Genomic DNA, 27,411 nt, shown 5'->3' on the forward strand with positions numbered 1-27,411 from the left:
CCAGATGGCTTCACAGGGGAATCAACCATATATTTAAAGAAAAGTTAATACCTATCCTTCTCAAGCTCTTCCCAAAAAATTGAAGGGGAAGAAATGCTTTCAAGGTCCTCCTTCAAGGCCAGAATTACTAGCCAAAGCCAAAGTTACCACAAAAAAAGAAAACTATAGGCCAATATCTTTGAATAAATATAGAAGTAAAATTTCTCGAAAACCTATTAGCCAACTGAATTCAACAGTAAAAATCTTATGCCTGTGGCTGTCTAGCATTAAAAAATTAAAAGGATCATACACCATGGTCAAGTGGATTTTTATCACAGAGATACAAGGATGTTGCACTGTTTCAAATCAGTCAATGTAATACATCACATTAACAAATAGAATAAAAAACATATGATGTCTCAGTATATACGGAAAAATCTTTTTACAGAATTCAACATCTGTTTATGATAAAAACTCTCCAGAAAGTGGGGACAGAGGGAACATACCTGAAAATAATGAAAGCCATTTATGAGTAAGTCACAGCTAACATCATACTCAATGGTAAAAAGTTGAAAGCATTTCCTATGAGATCAGGAACAAGAGAAGGATGCTCACTCTCGCTGCTTTTATTCCTTGTAGTATCAGAAGTCCTACTCATAGCAATCAGAGAAGAAAAAGAAATAAAAGGCATCCAAATTGGAAAGGAAGAAGTAAAACTGTCACTATCGTACAAAGAGTAGAACACAAAGCTACAGCATCAAAACAGTATGGTACTGGAAGTAAAACAGGCACACTAATCAATGGAACAGAATGGAGACCCCAGGAATAAACCCATAGTTTTATGGTCAATTAATTTATGACAAAGGGGTTAATGCTGCACAATAGGGAAATAATAGCCTCTTCAATAAATGCCTTTGGGAAACCTGGACAGCCACACACAAAAGATTGAAACCGGTCTTACAGCATTCACAAAAATAAACTCAAAATGATTAAAGACATAAACTTAAGACCTGAAATCACAAAGCAACTACAATAAACCATAGGTAGGACATTCTTTGGTATTAGTTCTTGGGATTTTCTTTTGGATCTGTCTCCTCAGGCAAGGGTAAGAAAAGCAAAAATAAACAAATGGGACAATATGAAAGGAATAGGTTTTGCATAGCAATGGGAACCATCAACAAAATGAAAAGACAGCCTACTGAATGGGAGAAGATATTTGCAAATAATATAATTGATGAAGAGTCAATATCCAAATTGTATAAAGAAATCACAAAACTTAATATCAGAAAAACAAAGAATTTGATTTAAAATTGTGCAGAGGACCTGAATAGACATTTCTCCAAAGGACAAAAAGATGGCCCACAAACACATGAAAAGATGCTCAGTATCACTACTCATCAGGAAAATGCAAATTAGAACCACAATGAGATGTCAAGTCACACCTGACAATGATTATTATCAAAAAGGCAAGAAATAACAGGTACAGGGGAGGATGTGGAGAGAAGGGATCCCTTGTGCACTGTTGGTGGGAATGTAAATGTGTGCAAGTACGATGGAAAACAGCATGGAGATTCTTCAAAAAATTAAAAATTAAACTAACATATGACCCAGCAATTTCACTTCTGGGTATTTCACCCCTTAAAAATAAAACCACTAATTCAGAATGATAGAGGCACTACTCTGTTCATTGAAGCATTATTTATAATATTAAGATATGAAAGCCAATTAAGAGTCCACCACAGGTGGATGGATGAAGATTAGTTTTCCATATATACATTTCATATACAGACACCCACAGTAGAATATTACTCAGCCATAAAAAGGAAAGCTTTCCACTTGCCACAGCATGGACTGACTTAGAGGGTATTATTCTAAGGAGAATAAGTCAGACAGAAAAAGACAAATACCATGATGTCACTTAAACATGAATTCTAAAAAGCAAGACAAATGATCAAACAAAACCAAACAGAAATATACTCCTAGATACAGGGAATAAACTCATGGTTGCCAGGGGTAGGGGTGCAGATACAGTTGAAAAATTTGAAGTGGTTAAGAGGTACAATTGTATATTTAATATAAAATAAATTATAGGGCTCTAATATACATCATAAGGAACATAGTCAATAATACTGTAATAACTTTGTATGACCGTAGATAGTTACTAGATTGATTGCGGTAATAATTTCAGAATGTATATAACTGTCCAATCACTATGTTGTACACCTGAAACTAACACAATGTTGTATGTCAAATATATTTTTAATTTCTTTAAAAAAAGTATTTTCACAATCCCCTAGAAGATGAAGTCTTGTTCATAGGCTTTCTTTGTCAGTATTTGGATGTTTCCAAAGTATGTCTGGACTTATGTCAATTATTGGGATTAACAGGATTTTCTAACTCTCATATATGTTTTAGTTGTTTTAAATGCACCATTAACAGTGTGACACTCTGCACAAGGTCTCCTTCTAATTTCAGCCTGTGAGGTTGAAGTAGGGAAAGTGTACCAGGTATCCTCAAAAGGGCACCTCCAGCCTTTCAAAGAAAACACAGAACAACTTAGCATTGAAGATAAATTTTGAAGTGAAATGTTGCGTTTCCCCCCTCTTTTCAGCAGAAAGTTAGGAAGCATTTTTAAAAATAGGCATTGGTTTAAAGGGATTATTCTGACATCACAGAAAAACAAATTATGTTTAATCATGAATCACAGAGTTTCAAGAGCCTAGCATTTAACTGAACATGCTATTTTGTGGATTTTGCTCATCATTACTGGTTTTTATTTTTTGCTGACATTAAATACAATAATTATTTGTTAAAATAGCATAATTTATAGAGGCATTAAAACATTATGTTTTTATGATAGAATATTAGATATTCTTGTAAGTTTTGTCTACACTTATGATTTGAGTTCAACCTGGTGTTTTTTGCTTTGTCAAAACATTGTGCCCCAAAACAAAGTATATTGATATTTTTCAGATCTTTGAAACATTCAACCTAATTTTTTATGCAGTATAAATTTCTCTGGATAATTAACACAATTTTCCAGTAACTTTAAAAGCTATATAAATATTATGTTATTGATTCTTCCTATATTCCTATGAAATAAGCAAGGATGGAAATTTCAGATAATATTAAAGCATCAAAAGAAATTTTTGAAAGAATAGAATCTATTAAAAGACTTTCTCTTTGAAATCATTGAAACTTATAATTATATCAGAACATTCACTACTCCAAACATTTCTGCTTTGGAATGTTACTCATCTTCTAAAGTTCAGATTTTAGTATCATCCCAGGCTCTGGGAAAGTTCTTGCTATTTCAGGACTTCTCCTAGAGGCTGACATGTCATGAGACTGAGGCTAAATGATATTCTGAAGACTGGCTCCATCCTTTTATTAGGCCATGGTTTTTATAGGTTGTTAAAGTGTCATTAATGATGATACACACAATGAATGAGTTATACCAGAATTTGATTAAATGTCAAGCACAGCTCTTTTTTAGGTGGGAAAATATTATTTAAACTTCTAAGATAATCATGAAGATAGAAACTTGGTCAGTCATAAATCAGAGTGATTTTCATTTCCACATTCTGAGGTCCTCATGACTGAGAGTGGAAAATCTACTCATTGAGTCCTAAATAGTCCTTGACCGAAGTCAGAGTCCTGTAGTTACATATTAGAGGATCCTATAAGCTCACTCCACTGTTAATACTGAATACAAATGAGTCTTGCTTTTTCCATCCAGAGGGGTTTTAGGACCAAGAACATGTAATTTTAGCAAACTATATAGGGAAAGGGTGAAATATTCTTTTTTACCCAAGGGTAGAAATGACTCCTTAATTCTATAACTCATTAAAGAAAGAAGTCAAAAAATTTGCTTGATTTTTGCATCTAAAACATTAATGAGTGTGTCATTCATATGGTTCACATAATATGTGGTATATTATATAATATTTTGAATCTGTGTTTTTTAGACCAGGCATTGAAATTATCTTTTGATTCTATCTCAGTCTATTTTTTTTGAATGAATAGCAAAATTATGTTTTGCAGCCTAGCTGGAATTGAGGAATTGTACTTACATACCACACACTGTCAGCCATATCTGATACCTTTGGAAATCATTCATAATGACTCCCAGGGTGTGTATAGGCCTTCAGGATTTGTCTAGTAATTCACTTGCACAGAAGACCATATCTGGCCATAGTAAATGGATAAGTATTTATTCATATTTTAATGGTCTTCCATGAAGATATTTTAACCACTTTACTATGAAATTGAGGTGTCAGTGATTCTTATAACTCTCCATGACAAATGAAACCATAACTATTATAAGGGAAATAACCTATATATTCTTATAGGTATGAAATACTTCACCATTTTGCCATTAGGTTAGCCCCAATTGTATGAGTCTTTCTTCATGTCTCTTCATTAGCTTGTTTATTTTTTCCCTAATCCACTTTAAGTGTTCTGTGATTATATGTTCATTGAAAAAAATTTGAATGCCTGCTATCTGCCCAGACATTCTTTGTGGTACTGAGGTAGAGCAGTGAAGAGGAAAATGTATGTGTCTCAGTGGACCATATGTTGTATGTTATCTGAAAGACATAAGGACAGCAGCAATCCTTTAGAAAAACTTATGTAGATCAAATGTGTCCAAAATCTGGAAGAAAAAGAAACTAGTCCAGCTTTAAACATCATTGTTCATGAGCCTGTGTTCTGTGACACATAATGAAAACAATGGATTTCAAAATACATTTCTCTAGGAACGTAGCCAATTTTTTTGTCCCATATTTCACCTTGTCATCAGGACAAAATTCTAAAATTAAATTTATATAGTAAAAACAGCATTCCACTTTAGTACAAATAATATATGCCAAATGTTTGGCTCCAACTGGGCTTTCTTCACTATTGAAGTAGTTTTCTTACAGTAACCTATGTGCTCAAATTGCCTGACATAGGCATATTTATGCTTTTATAAATCCTGTCAAAGTCTTTTTTTTTTGGAGTGGAGGTAATTAAGTTTATCGATTGATTAATTTAATGGGGGTACTGTGGATTGAACCCAGGACCTCCTACCACTGAGCTATACCCTCCCCCTGTAAAAGTTTTTTTAATGCACCTCATTCTCAAAAACTAAACAATGTCTCCTACAATTTAAGACTGTACCAGATATTTTCATTTCATTAGCTTCCAAAATATAGTAGAAAATTCTCTTATTCTTGTAACTAAGCTATTATGTGGTTTTTGGACCACACTCTAAGAGTCTCAGATTTCATCTAACCCTATGGATCCCCCTGTTCCACCCACTTCTGCACTCCCTGTCTTCCCAGTTTTAGTCAAGCCAAGATTTTATGGCCTCCACTTAAACACCTCTTAGGAATGTCCCTCATCTCTGCTCTAAAATAGGCAGTTGAGTCCTACTGCCATAAGGCATTCATTGTTTGTACTGGTGCTAGCTGAGGACCATCCTTGGCAAAACTGAGAATATAATGTTAATGATTAATGTTCTTGGCAATCTGTGAATTTAAGGCAATCCCTATCAAATTACCCAGGACATATTTCATAGAACTGAACAAAGCATATTAAAATGTATATGGAATCACAAAAGACCCACAATTGCCAAAGTATTGCTGAAATAAAAGAATGAGGCTGGAGGAATAACCCTCCCACTTTTCAGACAATGCTATAGAGGTACAGTCATCAAAGCAGAATGATATTGGTACAAAAACAGCCATATGGGTTAATGGAACAGAATAGAGAGCCCAGAAATGAAGCCACAAACTTTTGGTCAATTAATCTTTGACAGAGGAGGCAAGAACATACAATGGAATAAAGGCAATCTCTTCAGCAAACGGTGTTGGGAATACTGGACAGCTGCATGTAGATCAATGAAGTTAGAATACTCTCACACCATACACAAAAATAAACTCAAGATGGCTTAAACACAATAAACCTCTTAGAAGAAAGCAGAGGCAAAACAATATCTCTCATATATCTCAGCCATGTTCTCCTATGGCAGTCTACCCAAGCAAAAGAAAGAAAAGCAAAAAAAACAAATGGGACCTAATTAAACTTACAAGCTTTTGCACAGCAAAGGAAAGAAAACAAAATGACAACCAACACAATCGGAGAAAATATTTGCAAAAATGAAACTGACAAAGGCTTGATCTTCAGAATACATAAACAGCCCATACAACTTAATAAGAGAAAAACAAACAACCCAATTCAAACATGGGCAGAAGACCTAAACAAGCAATTCTCCTGTGAAGACATATGAATGACCAATAGGCACACGAAAAAATGCTCAATATCACTAATTATCAGAGAAATGCAAATCAAAACTACAATGAGGTATCACCTCACACCAATCAGAATGGCCATCATTCAAAAGTCGACAAGTAATAAATGCTTGAGCATGTGTAGCAAAAAGGGAACCCTCCTACACTATTGGTGGGAATGCAGTTTGTTCCAGCCATTGTGGAAAACAGTATGTAGATTCCTGAAAAGACTAAAAATCAACCTACCAAAATACACAACAATCCCACTCCTGTGCATATGTCTAGAAGGAACCCTAATTCAAAGAGACTTCTGCACCCCAATATTCATATCAACAATAATTTACAATAGCCAAGACATGGAAACAGCATAAATGTCCATCAACAGATGACTGGATAAAGAAGTGATGATATGTTTATACAATAGAATATCATTCAGTCATAAAAAACAGCGTAATGTCATTTGCAGCAATATAGATGTCCCTGAGAGTGTCATTCTAAGTGAAGTAAGCCAGAAAGAGAAAGAAAAATACCATATGATATCACTCATATGTGGAATCTAAAAAACAAACAATCAAAGAAACAAACAAATGAACTTAAATATAAAACAGAAACAGAATCACAGACATAGATTACAAACTTCTGGTTGTCACAGGGGAGGTGAATGGGAAGGGACAGACTGGAAGTTATAGATTTGTCAATACTGACAGGTATATATATAATAGAAAATCAAGAGGGATAGACTGGGATTTCCAAATTGTAGAACAGATAAACAAGATTACACTGTATAGCACAGGGAAATATACACAAAATGTTATGATAACTCGCAGAGAAAAAAATGTGACGAGTGTGTATATGTCCATGAATGACTGAAAAATTGTGCTGAACACTGGAATTTGACACAACATTGTAAAATGATTATAAATCAATAAAAAATGTTAAAAAATTATACTGTATAGCACAGGGAAATAAATACAAGATCTTATAGTAGCTCATGGTGATAAAGAATATGAAAATGAACACATATATACAAATGCATGACTGACAAATTGTGCTCTACACCAGAAATTGACACAACATTGTAAACTGATTACAGCTCTATAAAAAATAAAATAAAATAAAGTCACATCCAATAACATAAAATACTTAGGAATAAATCTGACCAAGAAGATGAAAGACTTACACATAGAAAACTTCAAAATATTGATTAAGGACATTAAAGAAGACTTAAAAAAATGGAAAGATATCCCATGCTCTTGGATTTGAATAAATATTGCTAATGACCATACTACCCAAATCAATCTACAAATTGAATGCCATCCCTATTAAATTACCCAGCACATTTTTGACAGAACTGGAACAAATAATCTGCCAATTTATATGGAATCACAAAAGACCTAGAATTGTTAAAGAAATACTGAAGAAGAAGAATGAAGTGGATGAATAAGCATGCCAGACTTCAGGCAATACTACAGAGGTACAGTAATCAAAACAGTGTAGTATTAACACATAAACAGACATACGGATCAATGGAACTGAATAGACAGCCCAGAAATAAAACCACAAACCTACAATCAATTAATCTTTGACAAAGGAGATAAGAATATCCAATGGAGAAATGACCGTCTCTTCACCAAGTGGTGTTGTGAAAACTAGACAGTGACATGTAAATTAAGTTAGAACACTCCCTCACACCATACACAAAAATAAAATCAAATTGGCTTAAAGACTTAAACAGAAGGCAAGACATGATCAACTTCATAGAAGAAAACATAGGTAAAACAGTTTCTAACATAAATCTTAGCAATGTTTTACCAGGACAATCCACCAGGCAATAGAAATAAAAGCCAAAAAAACTACAAATGGGACCTGATTAATCTCCTACGCTTTTGCATAGCAAAGGAAACCATAAGCATAACAAAAAGACAACCTATGGAATGGGAGAAAATATTTGCAAATGATGGGAATGACAAGGGCCTAACTTCCAGAATATAAGAACAGCACAGACAGCTGAATAACAGAAGAACAAACAATCCAGTCTAAAGTGAACCAAAGACTAAAGAAGCAATTTTTCAGTGAAGTAAGCCAAATGGCCAATAGGCAGATGAAAAATGTTCAATATCCCTAATTGTCAGAATGAAAATCAAAATGAAACCTATAGTGAGATATAACCTCACACCTGTCACAATGGTCATCATTAAAAATCCACAAATGATAAATGCCAAAGAGGTATGGAGAAATAGGGAATGCTCCTACACTGTTGGTGGGAATGCAATTTGGTGTAACCATTATAGAAAACTATGGATATTCCTCCAAAAACTATAAATAGGCTCAAACATATGATCCAGCAATCCCACTACTGGGCATATTTCTGAAGGGGATTCTATTTTGAAAAGTTACATGCACCCCAATGTTCACAGCAGCAGAATTTAAAATAGTCAAGGCATTGAAATGACCTAAATGTCCATTGACAGGTGACTGGATAAAGAAATTGTGGTATATTTATACAATGGAATAATACTTAGGCATAAAATGAATAAAATAATGTCATTTGTAGCACGATGGATGGGCCTGGAGATTTTCATTCTAAATGAAGTAATCCAGAAGGAGAAAAAAAATGCCACTCATATGTGAAATCTAAATTTAAAAAAATGACACAAATTAATTTATTTACAAAACAGCAATAGATTCAGAGACAGAACATCAACTTATGGTTACCCGGGGACAAAGGGGATGTGAAGGGACAAACTGGAATCTAGATTTGGAGTCACTAACTACTATATATAAAATAGATAAACAAGTTTCTTCCTTATAGCACAGTTACTATATTCTATATCTTGTAGAAACCTATAATGAAAAACAATATGAAAACACAAAAACCACAAAAAATTCCATACCTAATAGGGAAAATTCAACTATTAAAGGCCTAGTTGATATTTATACATGAATATAATAACCATATAGCAGTATTTAGAACAAGAATACTACTATCACAATAGTTGCAGGTAAAGAATAGGACTACATTCAACGTCTAATCATAGTGTAACCCTATACACTGGGAACAGACGGGAACTTCCATAGTTTGATTAACAAAAAGAAAAAGAAAAAGCCTGCAGCTAATAACAGCACAGTTAATGGTAAAAACTTCTAACCCCCTCAGATCCAGGACAGGGTAAGAATGCGTTCCTTTACAGGCTTATGCAGGGGTCCTTGGGTTAGGGCCAGGGAGAGAGAAGGGGACCAATTAAGGGGATGCCTGGAGCGACTTTGGCTGGGAAAGGGCAGGGAGGCGGCCAATCACAGGCACTGCTGAGTCTCAGGCGGCACACAGTGCGCACAGGTGACGTCCGATAAGACGCAGCCAATCAGAATCCTGCCTGGCTGGGTGGTGGTGACCTGGGGTCGTAACTGAAAGTGGAGGCTGATGTAGGTCACCTGGAGCTACCATGGTGGCTGGGGCCCTCCCGCAGAAGGACGCACTGTCACCTCCCCGGTGGCCCTGTCTCCTGGCGTCCTGTCCTGCAGTGCTGCTGGGATCCTCTCACCTGGCCCTGCTTCGGGTGAGTTACCTCCCAGAAGGTCTCTCAGCCTCCTGGCCTTTCTTGTTGTTCGCATTGTCTTCTCACTGGACTGTTGGGTCTTTGTGATCTTCTGACAGTGATCGGAAGATGTATTTTTACATTTTCTGTTACCTGGAGTTCGGGGGCCCTTGGGCCCTGGGCTTGGCAGCGTTGGGCGCCGGCTGACCTGGGCCGGCGTGCTTCCCAGTGGCAGCTGCGCAGGGAGGCTGAGGCCGGGTCCCCGCTGACCCAGAGCACAGCGCACAGCAACCTGGGCTGGACCGAGCCTGGCTGGGGAGACCACGCGGCCCCCTGGGTTCCAGGGCCCACCTGAGGCATCCAAGGTCAGTGTGCTTTTTGCACGTTTCCTTCAAGAGGTTTCGTACTTTCAGTTGTGATGTTTAAGTCTCTAATCCATTTTGGCTTGATTATTGTGTGTGGTGCAAGTAGGGTTCAATTTTCTTGCACGTGTATATCCCCTGCAGCCAATGAAATGTATTGAAGAGAATATTGGTTCCCCGTTGTGCGTTCATGATACCCTTGTCAGAGTTAGGTGACTGTCTATTCTTGGGCATATTTCTGAGCTTTCTGGTCTGTTCTGTGAGTCCCCTTGTCCGTGCTGGTGCTAGTCAAGTTGTGTTTTGAGGATGATGGCTTTCAATACAATCTGAAATCAGGAGATGAGATCCCCCCAACTTTGTTGTTCTTGCTCAGAATTGCTTTAAGGATTTAGGGTCTTTGGTGGTTCTATATATATATATTTTTTTTTTCTATATAGGATTATTCCCTTTGCATACAGACAATTCCCTCCTTTATGATTTGGTTCACTTTATTATTTTTTCCTTCTAAAATTCTATAAATTTGACTTCCTAGATTGAATCAGTGGTGAGAGTGGACATTGTGCCATCTACTAGAACTTAGAGGGAAAGTATGCAGATTTTTCTCTTTGCTGGAAATGTTAAATTGGGCTTTCATAAAGGTCCTTAATTTTGTTAAGGTAAATTATCATGTAACTATTTTGTGTAGAATAATTCTCATGAGTTTTTAAAATTGATGTATATTTGATTTAGAATGATGTGTTAGTTTCTGACATAGAGCAAAAGGATTCAATTATATATATACACACTCATATATATGTATATGTATATTCTTTTTCAAATCTTTTCCATTATAGGTTATTACAAGATATTTAACATAGTTCCATATGCTATAGAGCAGGCCCTATTGTTTATATATTTTATTTACAGTAGTGTGTATATATTAATCCCAAAATTCTAGTTTATTCCTCCCTCCACCATTTTTCCTTTTTGTAACCATTATTTTTTTCTGTGTCTATGAGTTTAGTTCTGGTTTGTAAACAAGTTCACTTTTATCATTTTGTTTTAGATAGCACTAATCATATCATGAAATAACATTTGTCTTTCTCTGTCAGACTTATTTCATTTAATATAATAATCTCTACGTCCACTTGTGTTGCTACAAATAGCATAATCTCATTCTTTTTATGCTTGAGTAATATTCCATTGTGTGTATATATATATATATATATATACACAATCTTCCTTATCCACTCATCTGTTGATGGACATTTAGGTTGCCTCCATATCTTGGCTATTGTAAAGAGCGATGCTGTGAACACTGGGGTACATGTGTCTATTTGGGTTATAGTTTTACCCAGATTCATCCCTAGGAGTGAGATTGCTCAGTCATATATTAACTCTGTTTGCAGTTTTTTCAGGAACCTCTGTACTCGTCTCCAAGATGACTGCACCAATTTACATTCCCACCAACAGTGTAGGAGGGTCCCCTTTCCTCCACACCCTCTCCAGCATTTATTCTTTGTATACTTTTTAACGATGGCCAGTCTGACTGGTGGGAGGTGACACCTCATTGTAGTTTTGATATGTATTTCCCTAATAATTAGCGATACTTTGAATCTTTTCATGTGTCTGTTGGCCATCTGTCTGTCTCCTTAGTGAAATGTCTATTTAGGTCTTCTATCCATTTTTTGATTGGGTTGGTTGTTTCCTTTTATATTAAGTTGTATGAGCTGCTCATATATTTTGGATGTAATCCCTTGTCAGTCTCATCATTTGCAAATATTTTCTCCCACTCTGTCAGTTGTCTTTTCACTTTCTTTATGGTTTCCTTTGCTATGCAAAGCTTTTAGGTTCCATTTGCTTATGTTTGCTTTTATTTCCATTATTCTAGGCACTGCTGGGGGAAAAAAAAGTTACTGCTGTGATTTACCTGCCTATGTTTTCCTCTAGGAATCTTAGAGTATCTTGTCTTATCCATTTTGAGTTTATGGTTGTATATGGTGTTAAGAGATGCTCTAGTTTCATTTTTTACAAGGAGCTGTCCAGTTTTCCCAGCATAGCATTTATTAAAGAGACTGTCTTTTCTTCATGATATATTCTTACCTCCTTTGTCACAGCTTAATTAATCAAATGTGTGCACTTATTGTTGGGCTTTCTCTTCCATTCCATTGGTCTTTGTGTCTGACTGTGTGCCATTATCATCCTGTTTGATTGGTGACCATTGTTGTTTGAATGTTTTGAGACTTCATCCATGAACGTTCTGGACCTGGGCTTTTCTTGTTGGGAAGTTTTTTATTCTGATTTCAATCTTCTTCTTTCTTATTGGACTGTTTAGCCTCTCTATTTTTCTTTATTCAGAAAAAAAGGTAGGATGGTAGGATGTATGAGACTAAGAACTTATCCATTTCTTGTAGGTTCTCTAATTTGTTGTTGAATAACTGTTCACTGTTTGAGGCATCCGTTGTAATTTCTCTTTTTTTTTAATTTCTGATTTTATTTATTTGAGACTTTTCACTTTTTCACAGTCTAAAGTTTTCTCTGTGTTGTTTATTTTCAAAAAAACCCCAAAACCTCAATTTTGTTGATTTTTTTGACATTTTGATTTCTCTATTTTCTTTGTTTCTGCTCTAATCATTACATTTTCCTTCCTTCTAACTTCAGGTATATTTTGTTCTCATTTTGTAGTGCCTAAGTGTAAAGCTTGGTCATTTACTTGAGACATTTCTTCTTTTTATAATATAAGAAATTATCCATATAAACATCCTGCTTTTGCTGCATCCCATACCTTTTGGTAAGTAGTGTTTTCATCTTCTTTAGTCTGTGGGCATTTTTAAGTTTCCTTTCTGATTTTGTCTTTGATCCTTTGTTGTTCAAGTGTGTGTTATTTAGTTTCCATGTTTTGGTAAATTTTTATCAGTTTCCTTGCTGCCATCTATTTCTGCTTTGTCTCTGTTGTGGCCAAAATAGATATTTGGAATGGTTTTAAACTTATTAAAATGGTTACGTCTTGTTTTGTGACCTGGCATATATTTTATCATGGGGAACATTCTGTGTGTGCTTGATAATAAACACGTGTATTTTTCTGCTGTTGGGCAGAGACTTCCGTATATGTTAGTCAGTCTTGTTTGCACTATAGTGTAGTTCAAGTCCACTGTTTCTTTATGAACTTGCTATCTGGATAAACTATCAATGACTCAAAGTCAGGCATTGAAGTCTCCTATTACTGTTATAGTGCAGACAGTTTTTCCTTTCTGATTTGTCAGCATTTGTTTTAAATATGTGTTTGCTCTGATATTTGGTGTATATATATATGTACAGCTGTTTACCTTCCTGTTGAATTACCCATTTATCTTTATGTTATGACACTCTTTTCTTTTAGGGGCCATTTTTCATGTAAAGCTGATATTTTCTGATATAAATATATCCACTTCTGTTTTCTCTCAGTTACATATGCATAGTATACAAATTTCCATTGCCTCACTTTTGATCTATTTGTCCCTGAATCTAAAGTGAGTTTCTTGAAGACAGGGTTCAGTTGGCTCTTTTTTTTCCCTATCCATTTAGCTGTGCTTTATCTTTCTATTGGGGAGTTGAATTCACTTCCATTTAAAGTAAGTATCTGTAGGAAAAGTTTTGAACTTGCTGTTTTGTTAACTGTTCCCTGTCCTGTATTCTTTATACTTCTTCCCTTTTGCTGTCTTATTTTGTGTTTAATGACTGTTTTTGCATGGATAGATTTTGATTCCTGTATCTTTTTCAGGTGTAAAAATGATGTAGGCAGTTATATAGGAATTACCAATAATCTTATATAAAATGTCTTATAACAATGGCTTATTTTAAACTGGTAACATCTGAACGTCACTTACATAAAGTAATGATAAAATTTACCTTTTCACCCCCCTCATATTATATGATATTGCATATATATTTTATGCATCTATGTTATATATAGTATATTTATATCTATTTTCATGATGTTTCCATTATTCTACGTGAGTGATCTTATATACCAGTTGCCTTTTATTTCCAAATTATCTCATTTACATAATGTGCTTAACCTCCATTCATCTTTTAGCAAATTGAAGAATATCCTTCTTTCTCTTGGATGCATACTGTCCATTTGTGCACATTCCACATACTTTTATCCATTCATCTGCTGATGGGCATTTGGGTTTCCCTAATTTGGGCTGTTGCACATAATGCTGTAACGTGGGCATGCATACACTTCACCAAAATGCACATCGAAGTTCTCATACACTTTGGGTGTATATATGCACAAACAGAAATGTTAGATTGCATGGTAGATCTGTTTTTAATTTTTTTGCTATAGTTGTATTGTTTTCCAAAGTGTTTAGGCCACTTTACATTCCAAACAACAATTTGAAAGGGTTCTCTTTTCACCACATTCTTGCCCCACCTGTTGTGTCTTCTTGATGATAGATATTCTAACAGGTGTGAGGTTATATCCCATTTTGGCTTTGGTTTGCATTTCTCTGATCGATAGAGATATTGAGCATCTTTTCATGTGACTTTTGGAGCTCTTTGCAACAATATCTGTTTATTTATTCCGTCTATTTTTTCATTGAATTGGTGGGTTTGTTCCTTGTTCTTGTTTATATGTTGTATGAGTTTTTATATATTTTGGATATTAACCTCTGCTTGAATACACATTTCCAAAATTTTCTGAAATTCTGTAGATTATCTTTTTTGAATTTTTACTTGTTCTTTTGTGGTGCAAAACCTTTTGAGTTTGATGTGGTCCCATGTGTTGATTTTTGCTTTTGCTGTTTGTGTTTTTGTCATTATTTCAAGACAAATCCTTGCAAAAAGCAATATCAATGCGGTTCTTTAGGATGTGTCTAGGAGTTTCACGATACCAGTGCTTAATCCATTTTGAGTTAATTGTTTGCGAATGGTGTGGGACAGGCGTTCAGTATTTTTATTGCATGCATTTGTGTAGTTTTCCCCTGCACCTTTGTTGAGTGACTATCTTGCCTCATTGTGTGTTCTGGGTTTTCTTGTCTAATATTAGTTGACCATATGTAGCCGGATTTAACTCTGGCATCTCCTATTCCATTTGTCCATGTGACTGTTTTTTTTGACAGTACCATATTGTTTTTAGTAGTTTGGGTTTGTAGTATAGTTTGAAGTCAGGAAGCATGATACCTCCACGCTTCCTTTTCTTCTAAGAAATGCTTTGGCTCCTGAGTGGCTTTCGCATTTACACTCAAACTTTAAAACTCTTTCCACTATTTCTGTAATGATTGCCTTTTGTATGTTGATTTGGATTGCAGTGAATTTGTAGATAGCTTTGGGTAGTATGGCCATTTTAATAGTATTAATTCCCCAGATCTACATACATAAAGAGTGTTGTTGGTTTTTTTTTTTTACTTTTTTTTTATTTCTTTCAGAAAGTTTGCAGTTTTTGTTGTATAGATCTTTCACTTCCTTGATAAAATTTACCCGTATGTTATTTAATCTCTTAAAGTAATCTCTCTACTCATTACTGGTTTTGTTTGTTTGTTTTGCTTTCTTTTCATTTGCTATTCTGAATGAGATCATTTCCTTTATTTCTTTTTCAGCTGCTGCATCATTAATACGAAACAATACATCTGGATTCTGTATTTTGATGTTTGTATCAAGCCACTTTTTTGAAATCGTTAGGTACTTCCAACAGTGCTTTATTTCGCTCATGGGGATGTAACATCATATCAGCAAATAGTGGTGATTTTATTTCTTTGTTTCTGACTTGGATGCCTTTTATTTCTTTGTCTTGCTTAATTACTCTGGCTAGGACTTTCAGTACTATATCTATTGATGCGAAGTGGTGAGAGTAGGCATCCTTTTTTTTTTTTTCATGTTATTCGAGGACCCACTTTCAATTTTTCTTCACTGAGTATATTGCCAGCTCTGTGTTTGATATATATTCCCTTTATGATGTTGAGGTATCCTTAATTTGTTAAGGGTCTTTATTGTGAAAGGCTGTTGCATTTTGTCAAATGCTTTTTCTGCATCAACTGAGATTTTTTTTTAACTCTTCAGTTATTGATACAATATTTTACATTTATTGATTTGCATATGTGGAACCATCTCTGGATCCCAGGGTGAAATCCCACTTGGATAATGTGTACAATCCTATTAAGATGTACTTGAATTTGATTTTCTACTATTTTGTTAAGAAATTTTGTATCTACATTCATCAGTGATACTGGTCTATAGTTTACTTGTGGTACCCTTATTTACTTTTGGTATTCAAGTAATTCTTGCTTTGTAGAATTAGATTGGATGTGTTCCTTGTCCCTTGATATTTTTGAGGAATTTGAGAAGAATGTGTATTAATTCTTCTTTAAATGTTTGCAAGAATTCTTCAGTGAAGCCGTCTGATACTGGGATTTTGTGTTTTGGTAATGAGTATTTCCCCCCACCCTTTTTCCCCAAAGTCTCACTGTACCATACGATTCTGGCTTCTCTTACTAGAAGTGATTTGTTACTAAGAGTGGGAACATGTAAAAAAAAAATAAGCTCATGGAGGGAAACAAAAGGGGGTGCTACCCAGTAGTAGGAAGATGTGTGTTTGGGTCTAGGGTTTTGGATGTGCCCATATACCAATAGATAAATCCTAGTTTGGGGATGTGGACCCAGAAGCCAATGGGATGACCTTTGGGATGATCCATGGATGAACAGGAGGGTATTCATTCAGTTTTCTTTGTCTGCCTTCTTCCCTTTTGTTCCTCTCCCAATGTGGCTGCAGTCTCTCCTATGGGGAGAAACAGATCCTTCCAGCTGCAGCATGCACAGCTGACCACTGACTCACCACCTTCCCCTTCCACCTGCTTTCCCAGAAAGGTTGAGCTGTCCCACTGCCACCTGCTGTTTCCACTTGTGCTGCTGCCACCGCCACTGCCATGCCCCTTCTCTCCAGTACATGCTGAGATCTCATCCAACTGTTTGAGGATCTGTAGGTGAATGGCTCCCTTATATGCTGTGTGGAGGCACATTTTTTGGTTATGGATGTCCCATTATTTTTACATCGTAGGAGAAAACAAAATGTACAAATCACATTGCCATGATGTTTATGTAACTTTTCTGTTTGGTCTTTTAAAATTATTTTCTTTCTACATTTAAACTTCTCACTTTGCTTATGCATTGATCTCATGATTCTGATGAACATCTTTATGACCATTATGTTGAACTCTCTTTTGGGTAAATCAGTTATCACCATTTTTATTAGAATTTGGTTCTGAAGATTGACTTTATGCTTTTCTTTGGGCCATATTTCCTTGTTTCTTCATTTTCCGTAAATCTCTGTTTTGGTTTCTGTACATTTGACAAATAGCCACCTCTCAAATGTTCACAGACTGGCCTTGTATGGCAGATAAACCTCACTAATCAGCTAGGCCATAAATTTTGCTTTCCTCAAAGCTTTGTGCTTGTCCAAATGGCCACCTATGTTCATAGTATGCACAGGGTACTAGGTTGTGCCAAGTCCTGTAAGTATCCTTAGCAAATGAGATAGAAACCTCTCTGTTCAGTAGCTGCCACAAAAGTTGATGTCCTGTGTGCCATCCATCTTCTCTTCTCCTCAGCCTTAATTACAGGGAACTGGAATTTTTCTCCTATACATTCTACAATAAATTGGGGGCAGGATTTATGGAAAATACCTGCACATTTGTTCAAACCACATACTCTTTCAAGATGTTTCTTTGTGCTTTGTCATTGCCAGGAATCTGGAGGCTGCTGGGTTCTGTGGGCTCTCAGAGGTGGGTGGGGCAGCTGCAGGCTGGAGTCTATCTGTGGAGCTGGGTGGGGAAGGAGCTTCCTTACGTATTCACCTGTGCATGAAAGTTATCAGGGGGCTGGGGGTTGTCTTATTCATCATTTCCAGAGAGAGACAATCTAGGAGAGACCCCTTTGTTCTGTAGCTGGAAACACTGCTGCATCAGTGGTGAAGGGGAGCATCTTCCCGGAAAGGGCTGTGATCTTGGAGTCACTTCAGACATGAGTTGGGGAAGGGAGTCACAGGAGAGGGCATGAGGCTGGTAGGGACCGCTGACTTGTTCTCTGTACACACTGAGCAGCCTAGTGAGTGCAGGGCCTCATGAGCTCACAGTGAAAAAAATAGGTGAGTTAGAAGTCAGACCCTCAGGTGGCAGAGAAAACAATCAGAGTAATATATAGTTCTCCTCCTAGGGAAAGCTGAAAGCCTGATCCCAGCCTGTACACACACGCACACATACACGCTCACACACACACACACACACACACACACTGGAGGAAGGATTAACAGGAAACGCTCCCATGTACAAGGTCATTTGATGTGTGACTTTCAGGCAGCATTTCTAAACATTGGACTTAAGTGTGTAGTCTGCACCCTGCACTGGAGAAAATGGGAGCTGTGTTTTTGCCCGAGTCCTCTGTTCTGAGATAGGAGAAAGAACCCCTGAAGGACTTTACACACCTGTTTTAAATCACCACTTTATTGTCTGTGGTCCCTGGGTGACTCATGAATATTCAGCCCTCTGACCTCCAAGAGCAAGGTGATCTAGGGACCTCAGAAGTCATCCATAAATGTTAGTGCCCTAGATGTCTTGTCTGAATCCTGTGTTTCCTAGAATGAAGATGAGAGCCAGGGTTTATATCCTGATTGCAAGGGCCACTGCTGGGCCTTGGGTTTATGGCCCTCGTGTATGTTGGCTTTTCCTAACATGTCAGTATTTTGCCCGTCATCCAGTGTGTAGGAGAACCAACCCATTTTTACATTACTCTCACAGGAAATTGATTATTGTGTCGCTGTTTATTTAGTGCATCATGGGAGGAAGGAGTCAGGAGCCTCCAGTTCTGCTTTTGCCTTGATGTCCAAATTGAATACTTTAAAATAGTTATATATTGAATTTTATCAAAAAATAATAATTAAAAAAACCTTAAAACCACTTTTGCCAGTAATGGACATGAGCTTATTGCCTCTAAATGTAGCAAAACCTCAGAAACAGTAAATTAGCAGCGAAGAGTAAAATTAAGAAGACAGAGAGTCAACCAATTGCTTTTTGTTCTTTGGACTCACCTTGGAGAACCAAAAAGTAACCCATCTGGGCTTCAGCCCTGCTCGTGGGGCACTTTCTTTTCATCAAGACTTCCCTGATCCCAGGAGATGAGTCAATGGGCACTGTTTTTTCTTGAGGAAAACACAATAAAAACAAAAGTAACATACTGACCTTTATGTTAAGTAAGACTAACAACATGATACATTGTAACAGCTGAGAAGGAAAAATACCAAGCATTGGGAATGGTATGGAGCAATTTGAGTTTTTGTATTGGTGATGAGATGTTTTAATGGTACAAACATGTTGGAAAAAATCAATTTAAGCACACAAACTCCGCATCAACAAGCAACTCTGCCCCCAGGATTTTGCTTAAGGAAAAAGTAGGTAAACAAAAAATGTGTCCATAGATATTTATAGTAGATATTTTTTTCATTCCCTCCAAAACTGGAGACACACTAAATATCCTACAATGGGAGAATACATAGGTGTTGTACAGCCATATAAAGTTTTAAACTGGAATACACATGATTAATATGTTCACAGCTTTATAATACAACAAAATGGTAAAATCTCATTAAAATCATGCTGAGAACAATGGTGAGGTAACAGGATATGCTGTCCTGTTGAAAATAAGAGCCTTCATTACAGATTGTAAACTGAATCCTCACCTCACCTTTCCGTGATCAGCCTCCAGGATCCTGGCAGACTCTCTCGACCCTGCCACAGAAGGTCACGGATCGCTTGCTGAGACACCGGGGGCCATCCAAGGCACAGCCTCACAGTTCCGTGTGTGGCCCATAAGTAACACAGGGAGGAACACTGAGAGATGCAGGCCATTATCCAGGTGCATGGAAGTCATGTGCAGCTAATTTCCACTCATCTCATAAACATGTAAGTGCAGGGTAGGACTATGTGTTATGAGAGCATATCTTCTAGGATGAAAAATGGAGGAAAAAACTACATTGAAGGAAGGTAACAAAGGAACAGAAAACAATGAAAAGATCATAGGAAAACATGAAATAAATGATCTGTTAATATATCTCAAGCAAATAGAGAAGGTATTTTATACAATGACACTGTTGTTTACATACAAAACTCTATATATTACATATATATGTGTATGTATTCATGTACAGATATATATATATATATACACATAATATGTGTATGAATAAGGTTTGCCCAATCACCTAGAAATTTCCACCAACAGGCTTGTTATACTCAGTTGAGCTCTCCATCCCTGCATTGAAAGAAATCTCCTGGCCTATTGGGAGAATTTGAACAGAACAATCTGGATTTACGCTCCCTAAAAGGATTCCCCAAATGCACTCTCAGTACATATATCATCTTCAGTTACCCCCATGAACATAACCACAAATGCTTCTAATGTCAACTTTTCTTTTCAAGATAGTTTAGAAAACCTCTCACCACTTCTATTTCCATCGGCTCCCACTGGATACATGAGTTCAGAATTCACAAGCAGAGTATTCATCACACAGCCCTGTGAATATCAGCCCTTTCTTGCTTAGTTAGGAATGAGTGAATTTTCTTGTATCTCAGTTTCCACCGGGGTGTTATGAGGTCACAGCAGATACTGCCTTGTTTTGTCCTCATGAGGATGGAGTGGGATAATGCAAATAATGGGTATGTTTTTAATCTGTTCTCACTGCAAGGCTAGGCAGTTTCTGGCTAATTACTAGGCATATGTGGCAGACTCCTGTGGCCTGCATGGGCTCTGACTTTCTGGCTAAAGAGCACTGAGCCCCAGCTCTGAAGTGAGAGGAGATGGTGTCAATGGTTCATAGGATGACAGTGCCTGAATTCACGCTCCTGAAGCACAAGGGTAGTTAGGATCTCTTAGGATCTGAAGTTCACTTGTTAGAGAGGGGAACAGGGTACCTGGAGGCAGATCCCAGAGTTCAAAAGCAATCAATGGCTGAGCCTCCAGCTCAAAAACAGGTTGGCATCATTTTACAAGAGCCAAAGACAAGAGAAGCACCCTGTGTACCATGGCTCTTGTGTGATGGTTCCAGCCATGTTCCTCATTTCTCTTCAGAGCCCTGTGACTACGTGAGGTGTCCCATCCCTTGTGAAAAGGGACCAGGTAGGGGATCATGCACAACTCAAGCCCCAACATGCGTACAGACTGAAGAATACCACCATTGTGATCACTGGTTTATTTTTGATCCTGAGAGACCTAAGTTTACTTGTGAACACAAATAGGCCCATGGAATTTATCCAGTGACATCAACCCAGTGCTTGGACTCCATCTCTGCTAAAGTAACTTCACTCCCCAATGACCCTTCATATTTATAGCTGCCTCTCTGATTACTGTACGACCCTTGCATCCCCATTAGCACATCTTATTTCTACTCTGGTGTCATGGACCTTGTCAAAAGTCTCCTTCCAAACTCTCACATTTCAATTTCCCTTCCAAGTACACCCCTCTGAATTCATCCGCATTTCACTGGAAGACACTGGTTCTGATCCTGATGCTTAAATACGAATTCTGTCTTCATCCCCACCCCTCTCTTCCCTGGAACCCACAACCATCATCCGTCACATGTTCTCTGCCTGCAGGGCCCCTGGTTGATTTGATCCCATCTCTCAATCTCTACTTCTTTTGCTTCCACCGGGTCCTGTCACCTCTGTCCTCAGCCTCTAATCAGTGTCACGTTCTCACACCTGGTTTATCCTCTTTCCAGAGTGGCAGCCAAAGCCCAATTTACTTGAAATCAAGCTATTTACTGTGGTGACACTTCCCTCCATCTTCTGATGCCTGGTGGCATTTACCCCATCTCTGCCATTCCCTCACTGCATTCTGGCCATCCTAGATTTTGACAGCTCTTCACGCCCAGCATGATCCCCACTGTATCTCTTGTTTGTGCCCTCATCCCACAGGGTGTCTCTCCATGTGTCTGCCATGATGAGGTGTCCCCTCCTCGAAGGGGCCTTCCAGCCCCACTTCTGCCAAGACCACCAGCCCCCACCCTACCGCTGCCTCTTTCCCTGTTTCTATTTCTTACACAACTTATGCCATCCTGACAGGCACTATCTTCTGTTTAATTTTCCTCTCTAGAATCTTTTTTCCTCCCTTCAGTGTCAGCGCCACAAAGAAATGGACATAGTTTTAATTTTAATTAACCTTCCCCAGCCCAAACACCATGCATTTATCAATTTGAGAAAATGTCACATAACTTATGATGCTACCTCTGCCATTTTTTCATGTGATTCCTTCTAGTTACAAAAGTATTTTGTCTCCTTCACTTCTGACATGGCAAAAACCAATTTGTGCTGATTGCCTTATAAGTGTGCGTGATGTGTAAATAAAGATAGTAATTGTGGGCGTCAGACTAAATTTTGCATGAAAAAAAAACTTTTACACTGCCCTAGTTTTCCGCCACATTTTGAGTGCAAGATGGTGACTGAGAGGGGAAGGGCAGGGATGTGATTCTCCTCCCAAAGTGTCCAATTGAATTTCTTCTTGATCAGAAACTCATGATGCAGATTTCTTGCAGGGAGAGAAATGAAACAACCTCACATAATGTAACAAACTTATTTCTAATATGGATATTGTTATAGCAGAATATAAAACTTAAATAAAAAATTTCTTCTAAGAGTACAATTTAACTTCGTCTTAAAGAACATTTATTTTTTTTAAAATTACACATACTAAGGTGAGAAAGACTCTTTGACTTAAACTTACAACTTCAGAATTAAACTCTAGAAATAAATGCTATGGCCATCTAAAACTTTATATTGACAAGTTGCGTATGATTTCAAATTATAATGTAACATTTGTGCACAGAATAACTCTGTGTATACTTCACTTACATGGCTGGTATATAATAGTTACCCAAACTGTCTTCAGAAACGAGGCTTAATGTAGATTCCAGCTAAGTAGAAGATCAGTCTCAGTTACAACATTTCTTTCACAACGAATAAGAGAGAATCCACACATTTGCTGAATATAGAGAAAGCCCCATGCTTCGTGCTGTGTTCTGGGAATTCCAGTATATTGTAGATGAGAGATGTTGACCATAAAGGAGTTCACCGCTGCGCTCACTTTTAAAGTTGGAGGGACTCTGGTCCAAAGGAGGGGACTGCCCTCCATCCACTGGCCTCCGTGCAGTGCAGGTGGAGATCTGACCAGGTGAGTGAATGCAGCCCGGCAGCTTGGGAGGCCTGAGTCGAGGGCAGGGCACAGCATGGCTTTAACACGAGGACCCACTCCTGGGAAAGGGACCAGCAGGACTTGGTGCTCGGTCCCCTGGCTCATTTGTAACAGCCCCTTGTGATGTGCTGATTCTCATGACCTTTTCCAGGAACGTGCGCACTTTCAGCATCTCCGTCACCTCTGCTTGAATGGACTGCAGGGATCTATCTTTCCTCAGTTCTTCAATGACAAAACTGATTTCCTTCCTTAAACTGAGGTTGAAAGTCATCAAGTGTCTGTAAGCCTTAGTGAGGCTGGGTACGTTTACTGGCTCCTTCTCTAGCCCGGCATTCCTTAAAGGCATCTCCATGCTGGCACGCTCCTGTTTAGCCACATACAGCTGGTCGATGAGGTGGCACTTCTCTTCTATCTGGGCAGCCAGTGTTTCAGCCAGCTGCTTTTCATAGCTTTGATAAAGGTGACTCTTAACAGACTGAATAAGCCTGCAGGTAAATAAGACACTCACCAATGAGGTGAAGACAGGGAGACTCAACACTGCCTCCCACTGGAGGCTCTGGAACATGAGCTGAGAACACAGGCCATCGGGCAGCAGTACCACCAGGACCAAACCCACCTCCCTCAGGATCAGCCCAAAGCCAAGCTCCATGGAGGACAGCAGCCCCTCCATGGCACTGACCCACCCAGGGCTCTGCCTGGTTACCGTGGAGCCACCAGCCACAAGCCCCGGGGGGCACCCCAAGATTCCACCTGGAACCCAGCCAGCAAATGACATCCCAGATTGGTCAGTTACCAGTGTGTGGGGGAGGGGCTGTGCCAGAGGGGAGGGTTGTAACCAAAGTGTCCTTCTCTCCATTACTGTCCAATGGTAATTTTTCTTGCCTGTTTCTTTTTGTGTTTAGATCTATATACAGTAAAAAATAGAGTGAAATGTATCGATGTTAATTTTTAGATTTTACAGATCTTTCATTTTCCTAATCCTCAACAGAAGATACACCCTCTGTCATATTTTAGTTGAAGTACACACGCTCTCAGGACATAATCCATTAGTTTGATGGTGGCTGAACTTGACAAAAATGGAAAAAATCACAATGTATACTTTGATGTCTTTATCATTTGCTCTAAGTAATGTTTTTAGAGCTAAATATTTGTATTTGAAGATGCCATTCATTCTGTTTGTAGGGCTGAATAATGTGACCTTGTAAGATTATATCACAAAATATTTATCCATTCTCTTAATAATAGACATTTGATTTACTTCAAGTGTGGGTTATTATGAATAAATTTTTTGTATATATATGCATGCATCTTTTTTCTAAACATCTGTTCTCATTTACCCTGAGAGACGAGTACCTGGGAGCAGCTCTGCTGGGTAGATATGTGCTAAGTGCTCCTTCATTTTGAAGGAGATTTCTTGGGGTATATTTTACATGCCATAAATTCACTCATTTAAGCACATTTTTTTTTTTGGCTTGTGTGTGTGTAAATGTGCAGAGTTGTGTCTCCCTCACGATCCCATTTTAGAACAGTTCTATCACAGGAAAAAGTTTTCTCAATCCACACTTTTCTTTATCAGCTTCTTCTGACACAGTAAGTCTCTCTCCCTATTTGAAATGCTTCCATGATATACATTCTAGTTCAATACATTCTACCATTTTTATATGTTTTTTGTTGTTGTTTTCTGGGTTTTTTATTTTACGAACTCACTGGCCTTTCTTTCTGTGACTCCACTGATGGTTTCTACTTTTCTTCCAAACCCTTTAGCATTAGTTTGACTCAGGAATTAGGTCTTGATTCACTTTTTTTCTCAGTCACTCGTCTCCTTGCTGACGTCATCCAGACTTGTGGCATCCATGACATCTAGACTGTCATGATTTGAAATTCACTTCTTTGTTCCAAACCTTCACATACATTCTAGATTTATGCCCACCCAGCTGTCTCCATACCATCTGCAGGTGGACATCTAACAAGCCAAAAACAGATTAACCATCTCCCCTGAACCTGCTCTCCCTCATTCTCCCCATTTTGTGACACTATCTCCAAACTGACAGGAGCTCAAACCCCAGTTTTGTGGTCTGTCTTGACTTCTCCCTTCTCTCCACCTCATCTCCTCCCCATCAGCAAAGCCTTCATCTTTAATTTAAGACTATGTCCCTCATTGGCCTCCCCCTATTCTACCTGAGCAGAGCTGCCACCACCTCTTGACAGGATGGCAGTGGCTGCCACTAACCACGCTCCTTCCCGGGCCCTCACTCCTGTAGGCTGTTCTCCACCCAGCATCAGAGGATCCAGTCAGGTCACTGCTCAGTTCACTCTGCCCACAGCTTTCCATTCCTCACAGATGAAGCCAACATGCACACAGCACCATGAGTCCTACATCACCTGTCAGGTGGTTCCCTCTCTGATCTAACTGAGCAGTCTGGCTGGGCCGCACTCTGCTGCATCCTCACAGGCCTCCTTTCAGCTCCTTGATTGTGACGGGGTGCTCCTGCCCCAGGGCCTGGCATTAGCTCTTCCCTCTGCCTTGAATCCTCCCTGGATACACACGTGGTGGTCTCCCTCCTTCCTTCAGGTCTCAGCTCAAATGCCTGCTTGTCTGTAAGAACTCCCCAGGTCCCTTGTAGTGATCACCCAGTAGGAAGAATGATGACTTCCACATACATCACCATCCCTACCACATCAGTGTCTCATTCCCTTCAAGGTTTTCTTACCATTTCCATGTAAAGTACAGCCTTGTGAATTGTCTGATTCTTAACTGAATTGGAAGTTTCACGGGGGCAGTTTTTTTAAGCTGCTTTGTTACTGCTTTATCCTGAATGTCATATTCATTACATAATAAATACAGTATGAATGCAAATGAAAGGATGACTGAATTGCATGGGAATCAAATATATGTTTCATTGTACTTTAATGAATTTCTCACTTTTTCCAAACTGCGTGTGGACACATATGCCAGCAGAGTTCAGGCGCTCTGCACTCCACTGATGTAAAGTTAATTTCTTCAAGATCTCCTTGGGAAGTAACTGTAGCGTCTGGAAAATTTAATGAAAATATTTGAGGAAAATCTAAATGAAATGAATAAATAGTTAATAAAGACTAAACACAATTTTTTAAATTACAATAGGGTTAATAAGCCACTAGCTAACTATTTATATTTAAGTATTTAAACTTAATAACATAAAATAATGTTTGCTGCAGCACAACAGGCACTAACTGAGGGTCAGCAGTTGGAAATAAATTCTCTACAAAACAGAAACAGACTCACAGACACAGAGAACAAACTGATGGTATCCAGGGGGCAAAGGAGGTGGCGAGGGGCAAATTGGGAATTTGAAAATTGCATCTCTTGGGGAGCGATGGGAATGTCAGCTCTCCTGACCGTGGTGGTGGTTCATGGGTGTGTACATCTATCACAGTTCATCAAATTGTATATGTGAAATATGTCTCATTTACTGTACAGGACTCATGGCACAATAAAGCTATTTAAAATACGGAAATAAACTTGAAAAAAAAAGAGCGGCAGCTGACGGCGCTGCGGGAGCTGAGGTCCGGTGCTGAGACGGCGCAGGTTGTCAGAGCAACCCAGGCCTGACGAGAACTGTGATGTGCGCATGCTCTGTCCCTGGACATGGAGGTGCCACATGTGCTCATCCTACTTGCTGAGCTGGATCAAGAGCTCTGACCTGCGCCTGCCTTTGCACTGGAGCTGGGTTTGGTGCAGGTGGTTGTTCTAGCTCTTGACATTAAACAAGAGATCTTCCTGGAACTTGCGTTGGCTCTGAATCTGAAGCTGGTGTAGGTGGTTGTTCCATGTCTTGGGTTTGCATGGAAGCTGTGGCATGAGCCCACTCTGGGTCTGGAGGAGCTGATGCTAGTGCCTGTTCTGGGCACTGAGACTGAACGGGAACTGTGGCTGCAGCCTGCCGTGGGTCTGCAGCTGTCAGGGGCACTAGAGTTGTAGCTGGTGGTAGCTCCTGAGGTGGTTCCACATCTTGCTCTGGAACTGGTGCTGCAGCTCCAGGACAAGAAACTATCATCGACGTGAGTGCCTTTGCATGTGCCTGCCAA

The 27,411-nt window shown here is 38.4% G+C and overlaps 1 protein-coding gene across 3 annotated transcripts in view; it reads left to right on the top strand.

The window, feature by feature from the left end:
* The window catches only part of LOC140699201 (formin-2-like), a 70,585-nt gene extending 43,628 nt beyond the window's left edge, over positions 1 to 26,957 (top strand). For 2 of the 3 annotated variants that reach the window (XR_012077210.1, XM_072970936.1), the window contains one exon: positions 26,804 to 26,957. Coding sequence is in view for 2 of the 3 variants with exons in the window: in XM_072970936.1 (XP_072827037.1) it covers positions 26,804 to 26,805 (2 nt within the window). In the remaining variant the exon portion in view is untranslated. Of the gene's footprint in view, positions 1 to 23,494; positions 24,625 to 26,803 lie in introns of those variants that run through there. The other variant, XM_072970937.1, reaches the window with a different exon arrangement.
* The last annotated feature ends 454 nt before the right edge of the window (positions 26,958 to 27,411 follow it).

Source organism: Vicugna pacos, chromosome 11, assembly GCF_048564905.1.
Source record: "Vicugna pacos chromosome 11, VicPac4, whole genome shotgun sequence".
In the NCBI taxonomy this organism is placed as follows: domain Eukaryota; kingdom Metazoa; phylum Chordata; class Mammalia; order Artiodactyla; family Camelidae; genus Vicugna; species Vicugna pacos.